The 20,768-nt window shown below is 54.1% G+C and overlaps 1 protein-coding gene across 1 annotated transcript in view; it reads left to right on the forward strand.

The window, feature by feature from the left end:
- The first annotated feature begins 4,351 nt into the window (after positions 1-4,351).
- ARGLU1 (arginine and glutamate rich 1) overlaps positions 4,352-20,768 on the forward strand; it is a 31,391-nt gene continuing 14,974 nt past the window's right edge. The window contains exon 1 of the mRNA XM_075336681.1: positions 4,352-4,817. Coding sequence (XP_075192796.1) covers positions 4,501-4,817 — 317 coding nt within the window. The 5' untranslated portion in view covers positions 4,352-4,500. The remainder of the gene's footprint in view (positions 4,818-20,768) is intronic.

Consider the following 20,768-nt stretch of genomic DNA (forward strand, 5'->3'; position numbering starts at 1 on the left):
AACCCGATGTGTACTCTGGCTAGGAGTGCAGGGAGCCAGCGCTAAGCGGTGTGCGCTGGCAACCAAGGTAAATATCGGGTTGGTTACCCGATATTTACCTTGGTTACCAAGCGCAGCATCGCTTCCACGTGTTGCTGCTGGCTGGGGGTTGGTCACTGGTTGCTGGTGAGATCTGCCTGTTTGACAGCTCACCAGCAACCCGTGTAGCGACGCTCCAGCGATCCCTGCCAGGTCAGGTTGCTGGTGGGATCGCTGGAGCGTCGCTTAAGGCCCCTTTACACACTGAGACTTTCTAGCAATCCCACCAGCGATCCCAACCTGGCCGGGATCGCTACAAAGTCTCTGGTGAGCTGTCGAACAGGCAGACCTGGCCAACGACGCAACAGCGATCCGGACCTGCAGAACGACCTAGCTAGTCATTGGGGACGTTGTAAAGCAGCTTTTTGAAAGGGAAGTCGCTGTAAAGTCCCCTTTACACACTGAGACTTTCTAGCGATCATGCTGCACAGCGGGAAACAAAGGACCAAAGAATGGTCCTCAACGATTTGTAGCGATCAGCAACTTCACAGCAGGGGCAAGGTCGCTGATGTGTTTCACACACTGCAATGTCGCTGGGGAGGTCGCTATAACGTCACAAAACCGGTGACGTTACAGCGATGTCGTTTGCGATGTTGCAGTGTGTAAAGCCACCTTTAGTGTGACGGTACCTTTAAACAACCCAGCGAAAGACTATATACAACAAAGGGTCTGTATCTAATGCTAATGAAAGAGATAAACAGAGCATCACTAAAGGTATTGTCACACATAACGAGATCGCTAGGGAGATCGCAGCTGATTCACGGTTTCTGTGATGCAGTTGCGATCCCGTTAGCGATCTTGTTATGTGTGACACCTACCAGCAATCAGGCCCCTGCTGTGAAATCTCTAGTCGTTGCAGAATGGTCCAGGCCATTTTCTTCAAAGGCGATGTTCTGCTGGGCAGGACACATCGCTGTGTTTGACACTGTGTGACAGGGTCACAGTGACTGCTGAGATCGTTATACAGGTCGCTACTGCGACCTGTATTGTTCCTGCATCGCTGGTAAGATCTGACTGTGTGACATCTCACCTGCGACCTCCCAGCGACTTTCCTGCAATCCCTATCAGGTTGCATCGTTTTCAGGATCGCTGGTAAGTCATTGTGTGTGACTGGGCCTTAAGAAAAATGCCTGTGTGGGTAAAAATACTATATACCGCATATATGATGTAAAATTGGAGCAGGGGAGGAATGATATAGAAAATGTGCCTGCACGGAAAGCGAGGGGTTAATATATAGTATACAAGCCGTGACCTACCGTATATATGGAGGATAGGTAAGAAAGAGAGATGTGAGAAAATATACCTGCTTGGCCAAGGATTCTTCTGAAACAGTGGTGGAAGTGGCAACAGCAGCGGCTAGTGTAGTGTTTGGAGGAGCGTGCTTTTATAGGAAGTGCCGGGGACAGCGTTACTTCCAGTTTCCGTCAGGTGGCACGCATGGATGGTGCGAGCGTGAAACGCATGCGTCTGCGCATGATGTCAGCTGTCAGCGGTGTCACTGCGGGAGGCGCCAGGAGGTATGTATAGAATGCGCATGCGTGGGGAGGAAGTGTCTGCACTTGCGCATGGATATAGAAGTCAATACACTGTATGCAAGGCTGGAGGTGTGGTAGGTGAAAGTAATTACCTGGTGTTGGAAGTGCAAAGGAAGGGAGGGAAAAGTTCTGGAAGGAATATTGGAGGAAGGAAAAGTGCTAGGAGATCTGCAGAAAGAGAGAAAGGAGGTTAGCTGAAAAATATCCATGAAATCTTGGAAATAAAGTATAATATTTAAAACACAAAAGCATAAAGTTTCCATGTATCAATGACATATGGATACAAGATTGCAATATAGACACCAGTGATTAGTCCCTCTGGGATTCAGATATGGACCTCATACTCACGATTGAGGCCATGGGGTTCCAGAGTCTATAGGGTGTAAATCCAAAAGGATTCACACCCTGCTCCACACACACTTACTGACTGCCCTGCACTGACCGCCTGCTCCACACACACTGACTGACAGCCCTGCACTGACCGCCTGCTCCACACACACTGACTGACTGCCCTGCACTGACCGCCTGCTCCACACACACTTACTGACTGCCCTGCACTGACCGCCTGCTCCACACACTGACTGACAGCCTCGCGCACACTGACTGACAACCCCGCGCACACTGACTAACAACCCCGCGCACACTGACAGCCTGCCTGGTACATACATGCTCCAGAGCCGGCTGTCAGAGAGTACGCAGTGCCACCTCACAGATTATCATGTGGGCAATCTGGCCATGAGCCACCTGGCATTTATGCCCCGAGCAGCAGCCCAGATTGCCCTATAATCCGGCACCACAGACATCATACAGGGTCTGCTCGAACTAAGGCTATATGCGCATGCTGCATCTTTTACTGTGTTTTTGGTGCATTTTTGTGAAGTTTGTGGTCACAAAAGATGCACCCAAATGCATCCCCCAGAAAAGTCTGAGATTTCTATTTTGCTGTCTGCACAGTGCAACTTTTTTGGCTGCGTTTTTGAAGATGCAGCCAAGATGTACCATGCTAACGCTTTTTGCGTTTTGTCCCTGAGGTTCGGAGGACTCGTAGATCAACCCCCAGCTGCCTCGGGTTGGCGGAAGATTGATCCCTGGTATCTCGCCAGATTCCGGTCCCCATATAAAGTCTATGGGCACCAGAATCCAGCGCAAAGGGGTAGGAGAAAGTGCTTCATACTTACCGATTCACCGGGAGGGCTCTCACACTGTTCCCGCTGTTGTTCATTCACATTAACTTCCCAGCAGCTCATTACCTTCATTGAATATGCACTGCTTTCCCTGCCTACCAGCGTGATTGGTTGCAGTCAGATGCGCCCCCACCCTGAGTGAGAGCATGTCTGACACTTCAAAACACAGACACCGGTGGGTGGGTCTGTATCGTAAAGTAAAATATAGACATTTAAAAAATTGGCGTAGGAACCCCCCATATTATGATAGCACAGATAAAGCCCGACAGCTGGGGGCTGGTATTCTCAGGCTGTGGATACCCATGGTTTTTGGGTGCCCCCAGCCTAAAAATATTAGCTAGCAGCCGCCCAGAATTGCCGCATCCATTACATGTGACAGTCCCGGCACTTTACCCAGCTCTTCCAGATTGCCCTGGTGCGGTGGCAATCGGGGGCAATAAGGAGTTAACAGCAGCCCACAACAGCCACTAAGCTCTAGATTAGTAATGGGGAGGGTCTATTAAACCCCCATCACTAATCTGAAAGTGAAAGTAAATAAACACAAACAGCAAAATAATCCTTTATTTGGAATAAAAGAAAAAACACCATGTTTCACCACTTTATTAACCCCCAAAACACCCCTGCAGGTCCAACGTAATTCACACAAGGTCCCACAACGTTTCCAGCACTGCTACACCTGAAGCTCACAGTGAGAGCCATAGAGCATGACTGCCCGCTCTGAGGTTCAAGCAGAGACTGAGTGAGCCGCTGGGATAAACGGTGACATCACTCAGGCTAGTTGTGGCCTCAGCTGCAGTCCTCCACCTGTGACCGCACTCAGTCTCTGCTTGAACCTCACAGCGACCAGTCATGCTTTATGGCCGCTCGGTGTGAATTTAGATGTAGCAGTGCTGGAAGCATCGTGGGACCTCGTGTGGCTTACGTCAGCCCTGTAGGGGTGTTTTTGGGGTTAATAAACTGGTGAAAGAAGATGCTTTTTTTTAGTCTTTTATTCAAATAAAGGATTCTTTGGGTATTTGTGTTTATGTCACTTACAGATTAGTGATGGGAGGGTCTCAGGGCAAAACGTCATGCGTTTTTTGGGTCAGAAGCTGCATTTTCTGACCACAGAAAGATACTCAGAAAAAGATGTGGACGTGGCCTGATAGAAGCCTCCATCCCAGTGTCCCACACTTCACTGAAGCAGCACAGCCCTGTCCTTCCCTCACAGTGCAGCCCCCTAGCCAATGTCCGTCTGCCCCAGCCATTCTATGACGGATACGACATTTCCTCATGTTGCTCTGCTCCTATAATGGCACAAAACCTTTCGAGGCTTTTATAATCAACTGCCAACACTGCACGGACGCCATGGAAGCCGAGCACTCGGGGCCCAGCACACTGCACGGACGCCATGGAAGCCAAGCACTCGGGGCCCAGCACACTGCATAGCAAACTGCAGTGCATAGCACGCAGGAGCCGGCGCGCACTATGAGCTCCTCGGCCGCCGCAGCTTCCTCTTCCGCTTCTCTTCTCATCCCAGCCACACTAGTTGTTAGCCCCTCCCCTTCCAGAACGATCATGTGACCTCCTAAGCGCCCGTACGTTGTCGCCTGTAGAGTGGCGCAGGGTTGTAGCCGCCGCCATCTTGTCCTCGGCCATTGCTGTGGTTCCCAGGCCTCTGGTTGCATAATCGCCCTGCGGCCGAGCAGCCGGTGTGCGGAGATATGGGGCGGTCACGTAGTCGAAGCTCATCCCGTTCTAAGCATGCCAAGAGCGGCAAGCACAACAAGAAGCGCAGCCGCTCCCGGGAGAAGGAGCGTGTGAGGAAGCGCTCCAAGTCCCGGGAGAGCAAGAGGAACCGGAGGCGCGAGTCCAGGTCCAGGTCCCGCTCCAACACGGCGGCTCGCAGGGAGCGGGAGAGAACTCCGCCTGACCGCATCGATATCTTCGGGCGCACGGTTAGCAAGAGGAGCAGCCTGGACGAGAAGCAGAAGCGGGAGGAGGAGGAGAAGAAGATGGAGTACGAGCGGCAGCGGCGGATGTGAGTGCTGGTGCCTGGCATAGTGCCCTGCTCCTCCTGCCCCGATGTGTGCCCTGCCATATACTGCCCTACCCCTGCCAACCAGGCCTCACTGCCCTGCCATATGCTGCCCTGCTCCTGCCAACCAGGCCTCACTGCCCTGCCATATACTGCCCTGCTCCTGCCAACCAGGCCTCACTGCCCTACACCTGCCAACCAGGCCTCACTGCCCTACACCTGCCAACCAGGCCTCACTGCCCTACACCTGCCAACCAGGCCTCACTGCCCTACACCTGCCAACCAGGCCTCACTGCCCTGCCATATACTGCCCTGCCAACCAGGCCTCACTGCCCTGCCATATACTGCCCTGCCAACCAGGCCTCACTGCCCTGCCATATACTGCCCTGCCAACCAGGCCTCACTGCCCTGCCATATACTGCCCTGCCAACCAGGCCTCACTGCCCTGCCATATACTGCCCTGCCAACCAGGCCTCACTGCCCTGCCATATACTGCCCTGCTCCTGCCAACCAGGCCTCACTGCCCTGCCATATACTGCCCTGCTCCTGCCAACCAGGCCTCACTGCCCTGCCATATACTGCCCTACCACTGCCAACCAGGCCTCACTGCCCTGCCCTGCTCCTGCCAACCAGGCCTCACCGCCCTGCCATATACTGCCCTACCCCTGCCAACCAGGCCTCACCGCCCTGCCATATACTGCCCTACCCCTGCCAACCAGGCCTCACTGCCCTGCCATATACTGCCCTGCTCCTGCCAACCAGGCCTCACTGCCCTACACCTGCCAACCAGGCCTCACTGCCCTGCCATATACTGAGCTTCCCCTGCCAACCAGGCCTCACTGCCCTGCCATATACTGCCCTGCTCCTGCCAACCAGGCCTCACTGCCCTGCCATATACTGCACTGCACCTGCCAACCAGGCCTCACCGCCCTGCCATATACTGCCCTGCACCTGCCAACCAGGCCTCACCGCCCTGCCATATACTGCCCTGCACCTGCCAACCAGGCCTCACCGCCCTGCCATATACTGCCCTGCACCTGCCAACCAGGCCTCACCGCCCTGCCATATACTGCCCTGCACCTGCCAACCAGGCCTCACTGCCCTGCCATATACTGCCCTGCTCCTGCCAACCAGGCCTCACTGCCCTGCCATATACTGCCCTGCTCCTGCCAACCAGGCCTCACTGCCCTGCCATATACTGCCCTGATCCTGCCAACCAGGCCTCACCGCCCTGCCATATACTGCCCTACCACTGCCAACCAGGCCTCACTGCCCTGCCCTGCTCCTGCCAACCAGGCCTCACCGCCCTGCCATATACTGCCCTACCCCTGCCAACCAGGCCTCACCGCCCTGCCATATACTGCCCTACCCCTGCCAACCAGGCCTCACTGCCCTGCCATATACTGCCCTGCTCCTGCCAACCAGGCCTCACTGCCCTACACCTGCCAACCAGGCCTCACTGCCCTGCCATATACTGAGCTTCCCCTGCCAACCAGGCCTCACTGCCCTGCCATATACTGCCCTGCTCCTGCCAACCAGGCCTCACTGCCCTGCCATATACTGCACTGCACCTGCCAACCAGGCCTCACCGCCCTGCCATATACTGCCCTGCACCTGCCAACCAGGCCTCACCGCCCTGCCATATACTGCCCTGCACCTGCCAACCAGGCCTCACCGCCCTGCCATATACTGCCCTGCACCTGCCAACCAGGCCTCACCGCCCTGCCATATACTGCCCTGCACCTGCCAACCAGGCCTCACTGCCCTGCCATATACTGCCCTGCTCCTGCCAACCAGGCCTCACTGCCCTGCCATATACTGCCCTGCTCCTGCCAACCAGGCCTCACTGCCCTGCCATATACTGCCCTGATCCTGCCAACCAGGCCTCACCGCCCTGCCATATACTGCCCTACCACTGCCAACCAGGCCTCACTGCCCTGCCCTGCTCCTGCCAACCAGGCCTCACCGCCCTGCCATATACTGCCCTACCCCTGCCAACCAGGCCTCACCGCCCTGCCATATACTGCCCTACCCCTGCCAACCAGGCCTCACTGCCCTGCCATATACTGCCCTGCTCCTGCCAACCAGGCCTCACTGCCCTACACCTGCCAACCAGGCCTCACTGCCCTGCCATATACTGAGCTTCCCCTGCCAACCAGGCCTCACTGCCCTGCCATATACTGCCCTGCTCCTGCCAACCAGGCCTCACTGCCCTGCCATATACTGCACTGCACCTGCCAACCAGGCCTCACCGCCCTGCCATATACTGCTCTGCACCTGCCAACCAGGCCTCACCGCCCTGCCATATACTGCCCTGCACCTGCCAACCAGGCCTCACCGCCCTGCCATATACTGCCCTGCACCTGCCAACCAGGCCTCACCGCCCTGCCATATACTGCCCTGCACCTGCCAACCAGGCCTCACTGCCCTGCCATATACTGCCCTGCTCCTGCCAACCAGGCCTCACTGCCCTGCCATATACTGCCCTGCTCCTGCCAACCAGGCCTCACTGCCCTGCCATATACTGCCCTGATCCTGCCAACCAGGCCTCACCGCCCTGCCATATACTGCCCTACCACTGCCAACCAGGCCTCACTGCCCTGCCCTGCTCCTGCCAACCAGGCCTCACCGCCCTGCCATATACTGCCCTACCCCTGCCAACCAGGCCTCACCGCCCTGCCATATACTGCCCTACCCCTGCCAACCAGGCCTCACTGCCCTGCCATATACTGCCCTGCTCCTGCCAACCAGGCCTCACTGCCCTACACCTGCCAACCAGGCCTCACTGCCCTGCCATATACTGAGCTTCCCCTGCCAACCAGGCCTCACTGCCCTGCCATATACTGCCCTGCTCCTGCCAACCAGGCCTCACTGCCCTGCCATATACTGCACTGCACCTGCCAACCAGGCCTCACCGCCCTGCCATATACTGCCCTGCACCTGCCAACCAGGCCTCACCGCCCTGCCATATACTGCCCTGCACCTGCCAACCAGGCCTCACCGCCCTGCCATATACTGCCCTGCACCTGCCAACCAGGCCTCACCGCCCTGCCATATACTGCCCTGCACCTGCCAACCAGGCCTCACTGCCCTGCCATATACTGCCCTGCTCCTGCCAACCAGGCCTCACTGCCCTGCCATATACTGCCCTGCTCCTGCCAACCAGGCCTCACTGCCCTGCCATATACTGCCCTGATCCTGCCAACCAGGCCTCACCGCCCTGCCATATACTGCCCTACCACTGCCAACCAGGCCTCACTGCCCTGCCCTGCTCCTGCCAACCAGGCCTCACCGCCCTGCCATATACTGCCCTACCCCTGCCAACCAGGCCTCACCGCCCTGCCATATACTGCCCTACCCCTGCCAACCAGGCCTCACTGCCCTGCCATATACTGCCCTGCTCCTGCCAACCAGGCCTCACTGCCCTACACCTGCCAACCAGGCCTCACTGCCCTGCCATATACTGAGCTTCCCCTGCCAACCAGGCCTCACTGCCCTGCCATATACTGCCCTGCTCCTGCCAACCAGGCCTCACTGCCCTGCCATATACTGCACTGCACCTGCCAACCAGGCCTCACCGCCCTGCCATATACTGCCCTGCACCTGCCAACCAGGCCTCACCGCCCTGCCATATACTGCCCTGCACCTGCCAACCAGGCCTCACCGCCCTGCCATATACTGCCCTGCACCTGCCAACCAGGCCTCACCGCCCTGCCATATACTGCCCTGCACCTGCCAACCAGGCCTCACCGCCATGCCATATACTGCCCTGCACCTGCCAACCAGGCCTCACTGCCCTGCCATATACTGCCCTGCACCTGCCAACCAGGCCTCACTGCCCTGCCATATACTGCCCTGCACCTGCCAACCAGGCCTCACTGCCCTGCCATATACTGCCCTGCTCCTGCCAACCAGGCCTCACCGCCCTGCCATATACTGCCCTGCACCTGCCAACCAGGCCTCACTGCCTTGCCATATACTGCCCTGCTCCTGCCAACCAGGCCTCACTGCCCTGCCATATACTGCCCTGCTCCTGCCAACCAGGCCTCACCGCCCTGCCATATACTGCCCTGCTCCTGCCAACCAGGCCTCACTTCCCTACACCTGCCAACCAGGCCTTACTGCCCTGCCATATACTGCCCTGCTCTTGCCAACCAGGCCTCACTGCCCTGCCATATACTGCCCTGCTCCTGCCAACCAGGCCTCACTGCCCTGCCATATACTGCCCTGCTCCTGCCAACCAGGCCTCACTGCCCTGCCATATACTGCCCTGCTCCTGCCAACCAGGCCTCACCGCCCTGCCATATACTGCCCTACCCCTGCCAACCAGGCCTCACCGCCCTGCCATATACTGCCCTACCCCTGCCAACCAGGCCTCACCGCCCTGCCATATACTGCCCTACCCCTGCCAACCAGGCCTCACCGCCCTGCCATATACTGCCCTACCCCTGCCAACCAGGCCTCACCGCCCTGCCATATACTGCCCTACCCCTGCCAACCAGGCCTCACCGCCCTGCCATATACTGCCCTACCCCTGCCAACCAGGCCTCACCGCCCTGCCATATACTGCCCTACCCCTGCCAACCAGGCCTCACCGCCCTGCCATATACTGCCCTACCCCTGCCAACCAGGCCTCACCGCCCTGCCATATACTGCCCTACCACTGCCAACCAGGCCTCACCGCCCTGCCATATACTGCCCTACACCTGCAACTACCAGCCGTGCCTCACTGTCTTGCCGTATACCGCCCTACACCTACTCCTTACTTCCCTGCCATATGCCAACCTACACATGCTCCTGCCAATTGGGCCTTAGCGCCCTGCCACATATTGCCCTACACCTGCTCACCAGGCCTCTCCACCCTGCCATTTGCTGACCTAAATCTGCTCCTGCCAATCGGGCCTCACTGTCCTGCCATATACCGCCCTACACGTGCCCCTTCCAACCAAACCTTCGCCCTGCATATACCGCCTTACACATGCCCCCCGCGAACCAAGCATCACCACCATGTCATATACCGCTCTACACCAGTTTCTGCAAATCAGGCAGCAAATACTACCCTAAATATGCCCCCTCCAACTTGGATCACCACCCTACACATGCCCCCACCAACCAGGCCTCACCGCCCTGACATACACCTCCCTACATATGCCCTTGCCAACCAAGCCTCCCCCCCAGCCCCCCCCCTCCCCCCTCCGACATGTACCCACCTACTCCTGCCAACCGGGCCTCATCGCCCTGACATATACTGCCCTATACATACCCCTGCCAACCGTACCTCATCTCCCTGAGACATACCTACCTACAGCTGCTCCTACCAATCAGTCCTCCTAGCTGCCCTGACATTTACAGCCCTACACATGCTTCTGCCAACCTGGGCGAACCACCCCGACATGGGTGCTCCCATCAACCAGGCCTTATTGCCCTGATGCAAACCAACTGACTGAGCCTCACCATCCTTGCACATATGGCTCCTCCATTCAGGCCTCGCCCATTGCCCAAGTACCTGCTGAATAGGCCTCATTTGCCCTGTTTGTACACTTCATGCCAGCTGCCCACTATAGGCTTGAGTCAGTAATTCTACATATGAATGATATCCCGCTATGATCCATTACCATATGTTCTAGTGATTGTCGGGTTTTGATAGAACGGGCCTAATGTATGTAATCTACTGCAGCCAGTCTGAGCTCTGCCTACGTTTTCAGCTCTATAGACATCCATGCTGTCATGGCGTTTGGTGTGGGCAGTCAGGCCCAGTGATTTACAATTGTATCTCAGGCTCTGATTGTGTCGTTATGTACAGTGGGTACGGAAAGTATTTAAGACCCCTTTTAAATTTTTCACTCTTTGTTTAAATTTAAACAAGAAAAACTGAATTATCACATGGTCATAAGTATTCAGACCCTTTGCTCAGACACTCATATTTAAGTCACATGCTGTCCATTTCCTTGTGATCCTCCTTCAGATGGGTCTACTCCTTCATTGGAGTCCAGCTGTGTTTAATTAAACTGATAGGACTTGTTTTGGAAAGGCACACACCTGTCTATATAAGACCTCACAGAGCATGTGTGACCAAATGAGAACCTTGAGGTCAAAGGAACTGCCCAAGGCGCTCAGAGACAGAATTATGGCAAGGCACAGATCTGGTCAAGGTTACAAAAATTTCTGCAGTACTCAAGGTTCCTAAGAGCACACTGGCCTCCATAATCCTTAAATGGAAGTTTGGGACCACCAGAACTCTTCCTAGACCTGGCCAAACTAAGCAGTCGTAGGAGAAGAGCCTTGGTGAGAGAAGTAAAGAAAAACCCCAAGATCGCTGTGGCTGAGCTCCAGAGACGCAGTAGGGAGATAGTTGACTTTATGGAACTTTCTCCTATTACTGCAGCCCTCCACCAGTTGGGCCATTATGGCAGAGTGGCCCGACGGAAGCCTCTCCTGAGAGTAAAGGCCGCTTTACACGCTGCGACATTGCTAGCGATCGTACCCGCCCCCGTCGTTTGTGCGTCACGGGCAAATCGCTGCGGGGCGGAGAGCAGCCGAATGAACGTCACTCCCACCTCGTTGCCGGAGGACGTAGGAACGCTGTTGTTAGTCGTTCCTGGGGTTTCACACGTAGCGATGTGTGCTGCCTCAGGAACGACGAACAACCCGCGTCCAGAACGAGCAACGATATTTTGAAAATGATCGACGTGTCAACAATCAACGATTTGGTGAGTATTTGGGATCGTTGGCGGTCGCTCGTGTCACACACAACGACGTCGCTATCAAGGCCGGATGTGCGTCACGAATTCCGTGACCCCAGCGACATCTCGTTAGCGATGTCGTTGCGTGTAACGGGGCCTTCAGACATATGAAAGCCCGCATACAGTTTGCAAAAAAAAATACATGAAGGACTCCCAGACTGTGAAATAAGATTCTCTGGTCTGATGAGATGACGATACTTCTAAGCGGTATGTGTGGAGAAAACCAGGCACTGCTAATCACCTGCCCAATAATCACAAGCCCAACTTTGAAACATGGTAGCAGCATCATGCTATGGGGGTGTTTTTCAGCTACAGGGACAGGACAACTGGTTGCAATTGAAGGAACGATGAATGCGGCCAAGTACAGAGATATCCTGAAAGAAAACCTCTAAGAGTGCTCTGGACCAAAGACATGGCCACAGGCTCACCTTCCAACAAGACAATGACCCTAAGCACACAGCTAAAATAACAAAGGAGTGGCTTCAGAACAACTCTGTGACCATTCTTGACTGGCCCAGCCAGAGCCCTGACCTAAACCCAACTGAGCATCTCTGGAGAGACCTGAAAATGGCTGTCCACCAACGTTCACCATCCAACCTGACGAAGCTGGAGAGGATCCCGAAATCCAGGTGTGAAAAACTTGTTGCATCATTCCCAAGAAAACTCATGGCTGTACTAGCTCAAAAGGTTCTTCTACTCAACACTGAGCAAAGGGTCTGAATACTTATGACCATGTCATATTTCAGGTTTTCTTTAATAAATTTGCAAAACTGTCTATATTTCTGGGTTTTTTTTTCTGTTAAGATGGGGCGCGGAGTGTACATTAATGAGAAAAAATGAACTGTTTTTTTAATTTACCAAATGGCTGCAATGAAACAGTGAAAAATGTAAAGGGGTCTGAATACTTTCTGTACCCACTGTAGTTGTGATATAAATGTACAGCACAGATGGCAGCCGTGTGGGTGCCAGAAGGACACATTTGTCATCCACCTCATCTAGGAAGTTGTTGAGCACACAGTCAGTTTTGGTATGTGTGGAATACGCAAAAGCAGTGTTTGTAGTCATACCTCCATTGTTTCATGCTGGCAATGCTTTAGGGTTTCCTGTGACGTCCTCCACAGGTTTAATTTTCACAACAAGAGGATGGTAGCACCTCTGCACGGTGAAAGCCAAAGGGCTCTCATCATTCCTGGTACCCTACGTGCAGCATGCTGTTTTCTTCGGCGCTCTATTGGGAGACCCAGACGATTGGGTGTATAGCACTGCCTCCGGAGGCCACACAAAGCAATTACACTAAAAAGTGTAAGGCCCCTCCCCTTCTGGCTATACACCCCCAGTGGGATCACTGGCTCCCCAGTTTTCTGCTTTGTGCGAAGGAGGTCAGACATCCACGCATAGCTCCACTGTTAGAGCCAGCAGCTACTGCTGACTACAATCGGATGGAAGAAAAGAGGGCCCATATAGGGCCCCCAGCATGCTCCCTTCTCACCCGTGATGGTGCTTGTAAGGTTGAGGTACCTATTGCTGGTACGGAGGCTGGAGCCCACATGCTGTTTTCCTTCCACATCCCCCTGAGGGGCTCTGTGGAAGTGGGATCCTGCCGGCCCCCAAGCCCTGGGGCCGGGCTCCATCCACAGACCCATAGAACCTGCTGGATTGGGAGCGGGAGTGCCGTTCAGGGACATGGCCCTGCAACTTCAGGTACTCTGTGTCCCCGGCAGGCACGGACACTCTCAGGGCTTGCTGAGCGTTATAGTGCGCCGGGGACAGTGGCGCTGTACGCTGGGGGTTAGGTCACTGCAGCTTTGCTGAGTGACGATTGTGTGTTGGGAACTACTGCGCCGACCGCTCCTGGAGCGGCGGCGCAGCTGCGACTTGTAGTGCGCCGGGGGCTTGGCGCCGACCGCGCTTGTACGGCGGCGGCGTTTTTAACTTTAGCCCCCGGCTTCTGCGGCCTAGCGCCGCTTCGTTCCCGCCCCCACCCTGTCAATCAGGGTAGGGGAGAGACGCTGCTCAATGGCTGCGCCGAGGGCTGGAGCCTTATTTACATGCTCCAGCCCTCTCACTAGGCACAAGGGGAAGCAGACTTCCCGCTCTTCGTCGGTGTACGCCCAGGGCCCGCCCCCCCTCTCCACAAGGACGCCGGCAGCCATTACACATGCGATCTGGCTGGAAGGAGGCAGCAGGCTCTGGGAGACCCAGACTAGAGGGATTTCTGGCGACCACACACCGCTCCTAAGCGGGTGGTAAGCTGCACAGTAGTGCAGGCCCCACTAGTGCCTCAGTGATATATTAGTGTACTTCTTTATTGGTACTATATATATATATATATATATATATATATATATATATATATATATATATATATATATATATATATATATATATATATATATATATATATATATATATATATATATATATTTATATAGTGCACTGTAAGGTCGCTTCTGGCTGGACACTCTGTACTGCTCTGAGGACGCAGCAACATGTCATCCGCAAAACGCAAGGCTGCCAAGGCACGGGCTGTGTACACTGTTTGTACTGCATGTGGGGCTAATCTACCAGCAGGCTCCAATGATTCACATTGTGTGCAATGTTCAGTCCCAGTGGCACTTCGCCAGCCAGAGCCTATTGTGGTGGTAGCCCAGGCAGAGACGCCTGTGAACCCTGCCCCGGTGACGGGGACAGACTTTGCAGTGTTTGCTGATAAAATGTCTGAGGCTATGACAAGGATCCTGGAGACCTTGCAGGCCAGGCCAGTTCCTCAGACTATGGACACTGCTGTGGCTATGCTCACTGGTCCCCCTCAGTTGGAACTAATCCGTACTTCAAGGGGGTCTCAAGCATCACAGGCTGAAGTCTCTGACTCAGATGACAGTCCCAGGCAGCCTAAGCGTGCTCGCTGGGAAAGACCCTCGACGTCATCACACTGCTCAGGGTCTCAGCGAGAAGAGTCTCTCTGTGATGAGACTGAGGACGGTGATCAGGAGTCTAATCCTGAGGCCCCTCTCAATCTGGATGCCCCTGATGGTGACGCCATGGTTAATGACCTTATATCGGCAATTAATAGGCTGTTGGATATTTCTCCCCCAGCCCCTTCTGCAGAGGAGGCAGCTGCACAGCAGGAGAAGTTCCATTTCCTGTATCCCAAGCGTAAATTAAGTGCTTTTTTGGACCACTCTGACTTCAGAGAATCAATCCAAAAGCACGACGCTCATCCAGACAAGCGTTTCTCTAAACGTTCTAAGGATACCCGTTATCCTTTTCCCCCTGAAGTGGCCAAACGCTGGACCCAGTGCCCAAAGGTGGATCCCCCAATTTCCAAGCTGGCGGCTAGATCCATAGTCGCAGTAGAAGATGGCGCTTCACTTAAAGATGCCAATGACAGACAGATGGACCTTTGGTTGAAATCTGTCTATGAAGCTATCGGCGCGTCGTTTGCTCCAGCATTCGCGGCCGTGTGGGCACTACAGGCTATTTCAGCGGGTTTAGCACAGGTGGATGCTATCATGCATCCAGCAGTACCACAGGTGGCGTCCCTAACTTCGCAAATGTCTGCGTTTGCGACCTATGCTATCAATGCTGTCCTAGAGTCTACGAGCCGTACCTCTATGGCGGCCGCCAATTCTGTGGTTTTGCGCAGAGCCTTATGGTTAAAGGACTGGAAAGCAGATGCTGGTTCCAAAAAATGCTTAACCAGCTTGCCATTATCTAGAGACAGACTGTTTGGTGAGCCATTGGCTGAAATCATAAAACAGTCCAAGGGTAAGGACTCTTCCTTGCCACAGCCCAGAGCAAGTAAACCTCAACAGAAAAAGTGGCAGTCGAGGTTTCGGTCCTTTCGAGGCTCGGGCAAGCCCCAATTCTCCTCGTCCAAAGGGACTCAGAAAGGACAAGGGAGCTCAGATTCCTGGCGGGCTCACTCACGCCCCAGGAAAGCAAATGGAGGAACCGCTTCCAAGGCGGCTACCTCATGACTTTCGGCCTCCTCCCTCCGCATCCTCGGTCGGTGGCAGGCTCTCCCGCTTTTGCGACATTTGGCTGTCACAGGTCAAGGACCGGTGGGTAACAGACATTTTGTCTCGCGGGTACAGAATCGAGTTCAGTTCTCGGCCTCCACTTCGGTTCTTCAGAACCTCCCCACACCCCAACCGAGCAGATGCCCTGCTGCAGGCGGTGGACTCTCTAAGAGCAGAAGGAGTCGTGATCCCTGTCCCCCCTCTGGAACGGGGCCGAGGATTTTACTCCAACCTCTTTGTGGTTCCAAAAAAGGACGGCTCCTTCCGTCCCGTTCTGGACCTAAAACTGCTCAACAAGCATGTGAACGCCAGGCGGTTCCGGATGGAATCCCTCCGCTCAGTCATTGCCTCAATGTCCCAAGGAGATTTCCTAGCGTCAATAGACATCAAAGATGCTTATCTTCACGTGCCGATTGCTACGGAGCACCAACGCTTTCTGCGCTTCGTGATAGGAGACGAACATCTTCAGTTCGTGGCTCTGCCATTTGGTCTGGCGACAGCCCCCCGGGTGTTCACCAAGATCATGGCAGCAGTGGTAGCAGTCTTGCACTCTCACGGACACTCTGTGATCCCTTACTTGGACGATCTATTGGTCAAGGCACCCTCTCAGGAGGCATGCCAACTCAGCCTGAATTTTGCACTGGAGACTCTCCAGGCGTTCGGGTGGATCATCAACTTCCCAAAGTCAAATCTGTCACCGACCCAATCACTAACGTATCTTGGCATGGAGTTTCATACTCTCTCAGCGATAGTGAAGCTTCCGCTGAGCAAGCAGAGGTCACTACAGACGGGGGTGCAGGCTCTCCTTCAGAGTCAGTCGCACTCCTTAAGACGCCTCATGCACTTCCTCGGGAAGATGGTGGCGGCAATGGAGGCGGTTCCGTTTGCGCAGTTTCATCTGCGTCCACTTCAATGGGACATTCTCCGCCAATGGGACGGGAAGTCAAAATCCCTGGACAGGAAAGTCTTCCTTTCCCAGACGGCCAAGGACTCTCTGCAGTGGTGGCTTCTTCCCACCTCATTATCACAGGGAAGATCCTTCCTACCACCGTCCTGGGCGGTGGTCACGACAGACGCGAGTCTGTCAGGGTGGGGAGCAGTGTTTCTTCACCACAGGGCTCAGGGTACGTGGACTCAGCAGGAGTCCAGCCTTCAGATCAATGTTCTGGAAATCAGAGCGGTGTTTCTTGCCCTGCTAGCCTTCCAGCAGTGGCTGGAAGGGAAGCAGATCCGAATTCAATCGGACAACTCCACAGCGGTGGCATACATCAATCACCAGGGCGGGACTCGCAGTCGGCAAGCCTTCCAGGAAGTCCGGCGCATTATGATGTGGGTGGAAGCCACGGCCTCCACCATATCCGCAGTTCACATCCCCGGCGTAGAAAACTGGGAAGCAGACTTCCTCAGTCGCCAGGGCATGGACGCAGGGGAATGGTCCCTTCACCCGGACGTGTTTCAGGAAATCTGTCGCCGATGGGGAAGGCCGGACGTCGATCTAATGGCGTCTCGGCACAACAACAAGGTCCCAACCTTCATGGCACGGTCTCGCGATCAAAGAGCTCTAGCAGCAGACGCCCTAGTGCAAGATTGGTCGCAGTTCCGGCTCCCTTATGTGTTTCCACCTCTGGCACTCTTGCCCAGAGTGCTACGCAAGATCAGATCCGACTGCAGCCGCGTCATACTCGTCGCTCCAGACTGGCCGAGGAGGGCGTGGTATCCGGATCTGTGGCATCTCACGGTCGGCCAACCGTGGGCGCTGCCAGACCGACCAGACTTACTGTCCCAAGGGCCGTTTTTCCATCGGAATTCTGCGGCCCTCAACCTGACTGCGTGGCCATTGAGTCCTGGATCCTAGAGTCTTCAGGCTTATCCCAAGGGGTCGTTGCCACCATGAGACAGGCTAGGAAGCCCACGTCTGCTAAGATCTACCACAGAACGTGGAGGATATTCTTATCCTGGTGCTCTGCTCAGGGAGTGTCTCCCTGGCCATTTGCATTACCTATCCTTCTTTCTTTCCTCCAATCTGGGTTAGAAAAAGGTTTGTCGCTCGGCTCCCTTAAAGGGCAAGTCTCGGCGCTATCTGTCTTTTTTCAGAAGCGTCTAGCTCGACTTTCCAAGGTGCGCACGTTCCTGCAGGGGGTTTGTCATATCGTACCCCCGTACAAGCGACCGTTAGATCCATGGGATCTGAACAGGGTACTAGTTGCCCTCCAGAAGCCGCCCTTCGAGCCTCTGAGGGAGGTTTCACTTTCTAGGCTATCACAGAAAGTGGCTTTTCTGGTAGCGATCACATCTCTTCGGAGAGTGTCTGAGCTGGCAGCGCTGTCATCCAAGGCTCCCTTCCTGGTCTTCCACCAGGACAAGGTAGTGCTGCGCCCCATTCAGGAGTTTCTCCCGAAGGTGGTATCCTCTTTTCATCTTAATCAGGATATCTCTTTGCCTTCGTTTTGTCCTCATGCAGTTCATCGGTATGAGAAGGATTTACATTTGTTAGATCTGGTGAGAGCACTCAGAATCTACATTTCCCGCACAGCGCCTCTGCGCCGTTCGGATGCACTCTTTGTCCTTGTCGCTGGTAAGCGCAAGGGGTCGCAGGCTTCTAAGGCCACCCTGGCTCGATGGATCAAAGAACCAATTCTTGAAGCCTACCGTTCTGCGGGGCTTCAGGTTCCGTCAGGGCTAAAGGCCCATTCTACCAGAGCCGTGGGTGCGTCCTGGGCATTGCGACACCAGGCTACGGCTCAACAGGTGTGCCAGGCAGCTACCTGGTCGAGTCTGCACACTTTCACCAAACATTATCAGGTGCATACCTATGCTTCGGCGGACGCCAGCCTAGGTAGAAAAGTCCTGCAGGCGGCAGTTGCCTCCCCGTAGGGGAGGGCTGTCTTGCAGCTCTAACATGAGGTATTTCTTTACCCACCCAGGGACAGCTTTTGGACGTCCCAATCGTCTGGGTCTCCCAATAGAGCGCCGAAGAAGAAGGGAATTTTGTTACTTACCGTAAATTCCTTTTCTTCTAGCTCTTATTGGGAGACCCAGCACCCGCCCTGTTGTCCTTCGGGATTTTTGGTTTGTTTGCGGGTACACATGTTGTTCATGTTGAACGGTTTTCAGTTCTCCGATGTTTCTCGGAGTGAATTTGTTTAAACCAGTTATTGGCTTTCCTCCTTCTTGCTTTTGCACTAAAACTGGTGAGCCAGTGATCCCACTGGGGGTGTATAGCCAGAAGGGGAGGGGCCTTACACTTTTTAGTGTAATTGCTTTGTGTGGCCTCCGGAGGCAGTGCTATACACCCAATCGTCTGGGTCTCCCAATAAGAGCTAGAAGAAAAGGAATTTACGGTAAGTAACAAAATTCCCTTCATTTCCCATTGAATACCTCAGTTTAACCCTACTGTAGGTTCATGTTCTCTTCCGGATCTACAGTCAGCTTGTATCAATTACTGGCTGCAAGATTTCAGCCATGTATGTTTAACTGAATTGCTGCGACATTTCAGAGAAAGTCATAGCTTAGAAGCTGCACAGGAGACTGATCGGACATGGGGGTCCCTGGCAACTCCACCCCCCCGCAGCTTTAGAGTGTTAGGCCTCTACACTCACACGCAACTAACCTGCTTTTGAAATGCTGCAGTGTTTCAGAGTGAAATGTTTGGCTGAAATCAAGACATTACCTGATACATGCTGCCTCGATTCCATTAGAGGGAACCTGTCACCACTTTTTGGCTATAAGCTGCGGCCACCACCACCGGGCTCTTATATACAGCATTCTAACATGCTGTATATAAGATCCCAGGCCTCTGTGAGAACATAAACACTTTATAATACTTACCTAACAGTCGTGCGGTTGGCTGTATGGGTGTCTCCGTTGTGCGGTGGCGGCGCCGCCTCTTTCGGTGATCTTCGTCCGCCATCTTCTGAAGCCGCAATGAATGACGCGTCCGACGTCATACACACTCACCGGCATTCAGGGTCTGAGCAGGGCAGATCAAAGTATTGTAGTGCGCCTGTGCAGGACCGGCGTATGTGTATGACGTAGACGCGTTATACACACAGGCTTCAGAAGGAGGACGAAGATGGCCAAAAGAGGCGCCGGAGAACGGAGACGCCCATATGGCCAACCGCGCGACTGTTAGGTAATTATGTGTTTTTATGTTCTCACAGCGGCCTGGGCTCTTATATACAGCATGTTAGAATGCTGAATATAAGATCCTAATGGTGGTGGTCGCAGCTTAAACGCCAAAAAAGTGGTGACAGGTTCCCTTTAAGACTGGCAATGTCCATGTCAGTCTTAAATGGAACCTGTCACCAGATTGTACCATATAAGCTGCAGCCACCACCATTAGGATCTTATATTCAGCACTCTAGAGTGCTGTATAGAAGAGCCCAGGCTGCTCTGTATAACCTAAAAAACACCTTTATAATACTCTAAGGGGCTGTCTGATGGGCATCTCTGCTCACATATCCGGTGCCTTCTCCGTGCTGCGACTGCACTCTTTCATCTTCTCAGCCTATGTGGATGACGCGTCCTACGTCATCCACACAGGCCGGCATTGCGGTCATGCGCAGGCGCACTTTGATCTACCCTGATGAGGGCAGATCAAAGTACTGTAATATGCAGACGCGAGGAAAGGTCAAAGACCCCCATTGCATGCACACTGCAATACTTAGATCTGCCCTCTACACCTAATACAATACTTCTCAGCCCCACGGCGGTCGCAGCAGAGAGGAAGTGTCGGCCCCGTGAGAAGCGACACCCATCAGATCGAACTGCCCTCCTGGGTGCGTGTAATAAAGGTCTTTTTTACGTGATATAGAACGGCGTGGGCATTTGTGTAAAGCATTCTAGAATACTGTATGTAAGGGCTCACTGGTGGTAGTCGCAGCTTATAAGGGACAAATCTGGTGACTGGTTCCCTTTAATGGATAGGCTCTCTGGAGTACAAAGCGCCTGATTCCCTAAGCTGTGCACACCACTTAATGAATTGGTCACACCTCTTAACTGGCATGTATGTACTTCAGTTATGGACTGCAGTATATTTCTAAAGCAAGGTATGTTGAAAAGAATAAATATTAAGCGGAGAGCTTTATCGAGTTTTACCCCAGAATTCTAGCATACACACCGCTAAAGGGAATCTGTCACTGGATAGCGGTATTAACCTGCAGATAGTTAATCTGCAGGTTAAAGTTAGA

Source organism: Anomaloglossus baeobatrachus, chromosome 2 (genome assembly GCF_048569485.1).
Source record: "Anomaloglossus baeobatrachus isolate aAnoBae1 chromosome 2, aAnoBae1.hap1, whole genome shotgun sequence".
Classification (NCBI taxonomy): Eukaryota; Metazoa; Chordata; class Amphibia; order Anura; family Aromobatidae; genus Anomaloglossus; species Anomaloglossus baeobatrachus.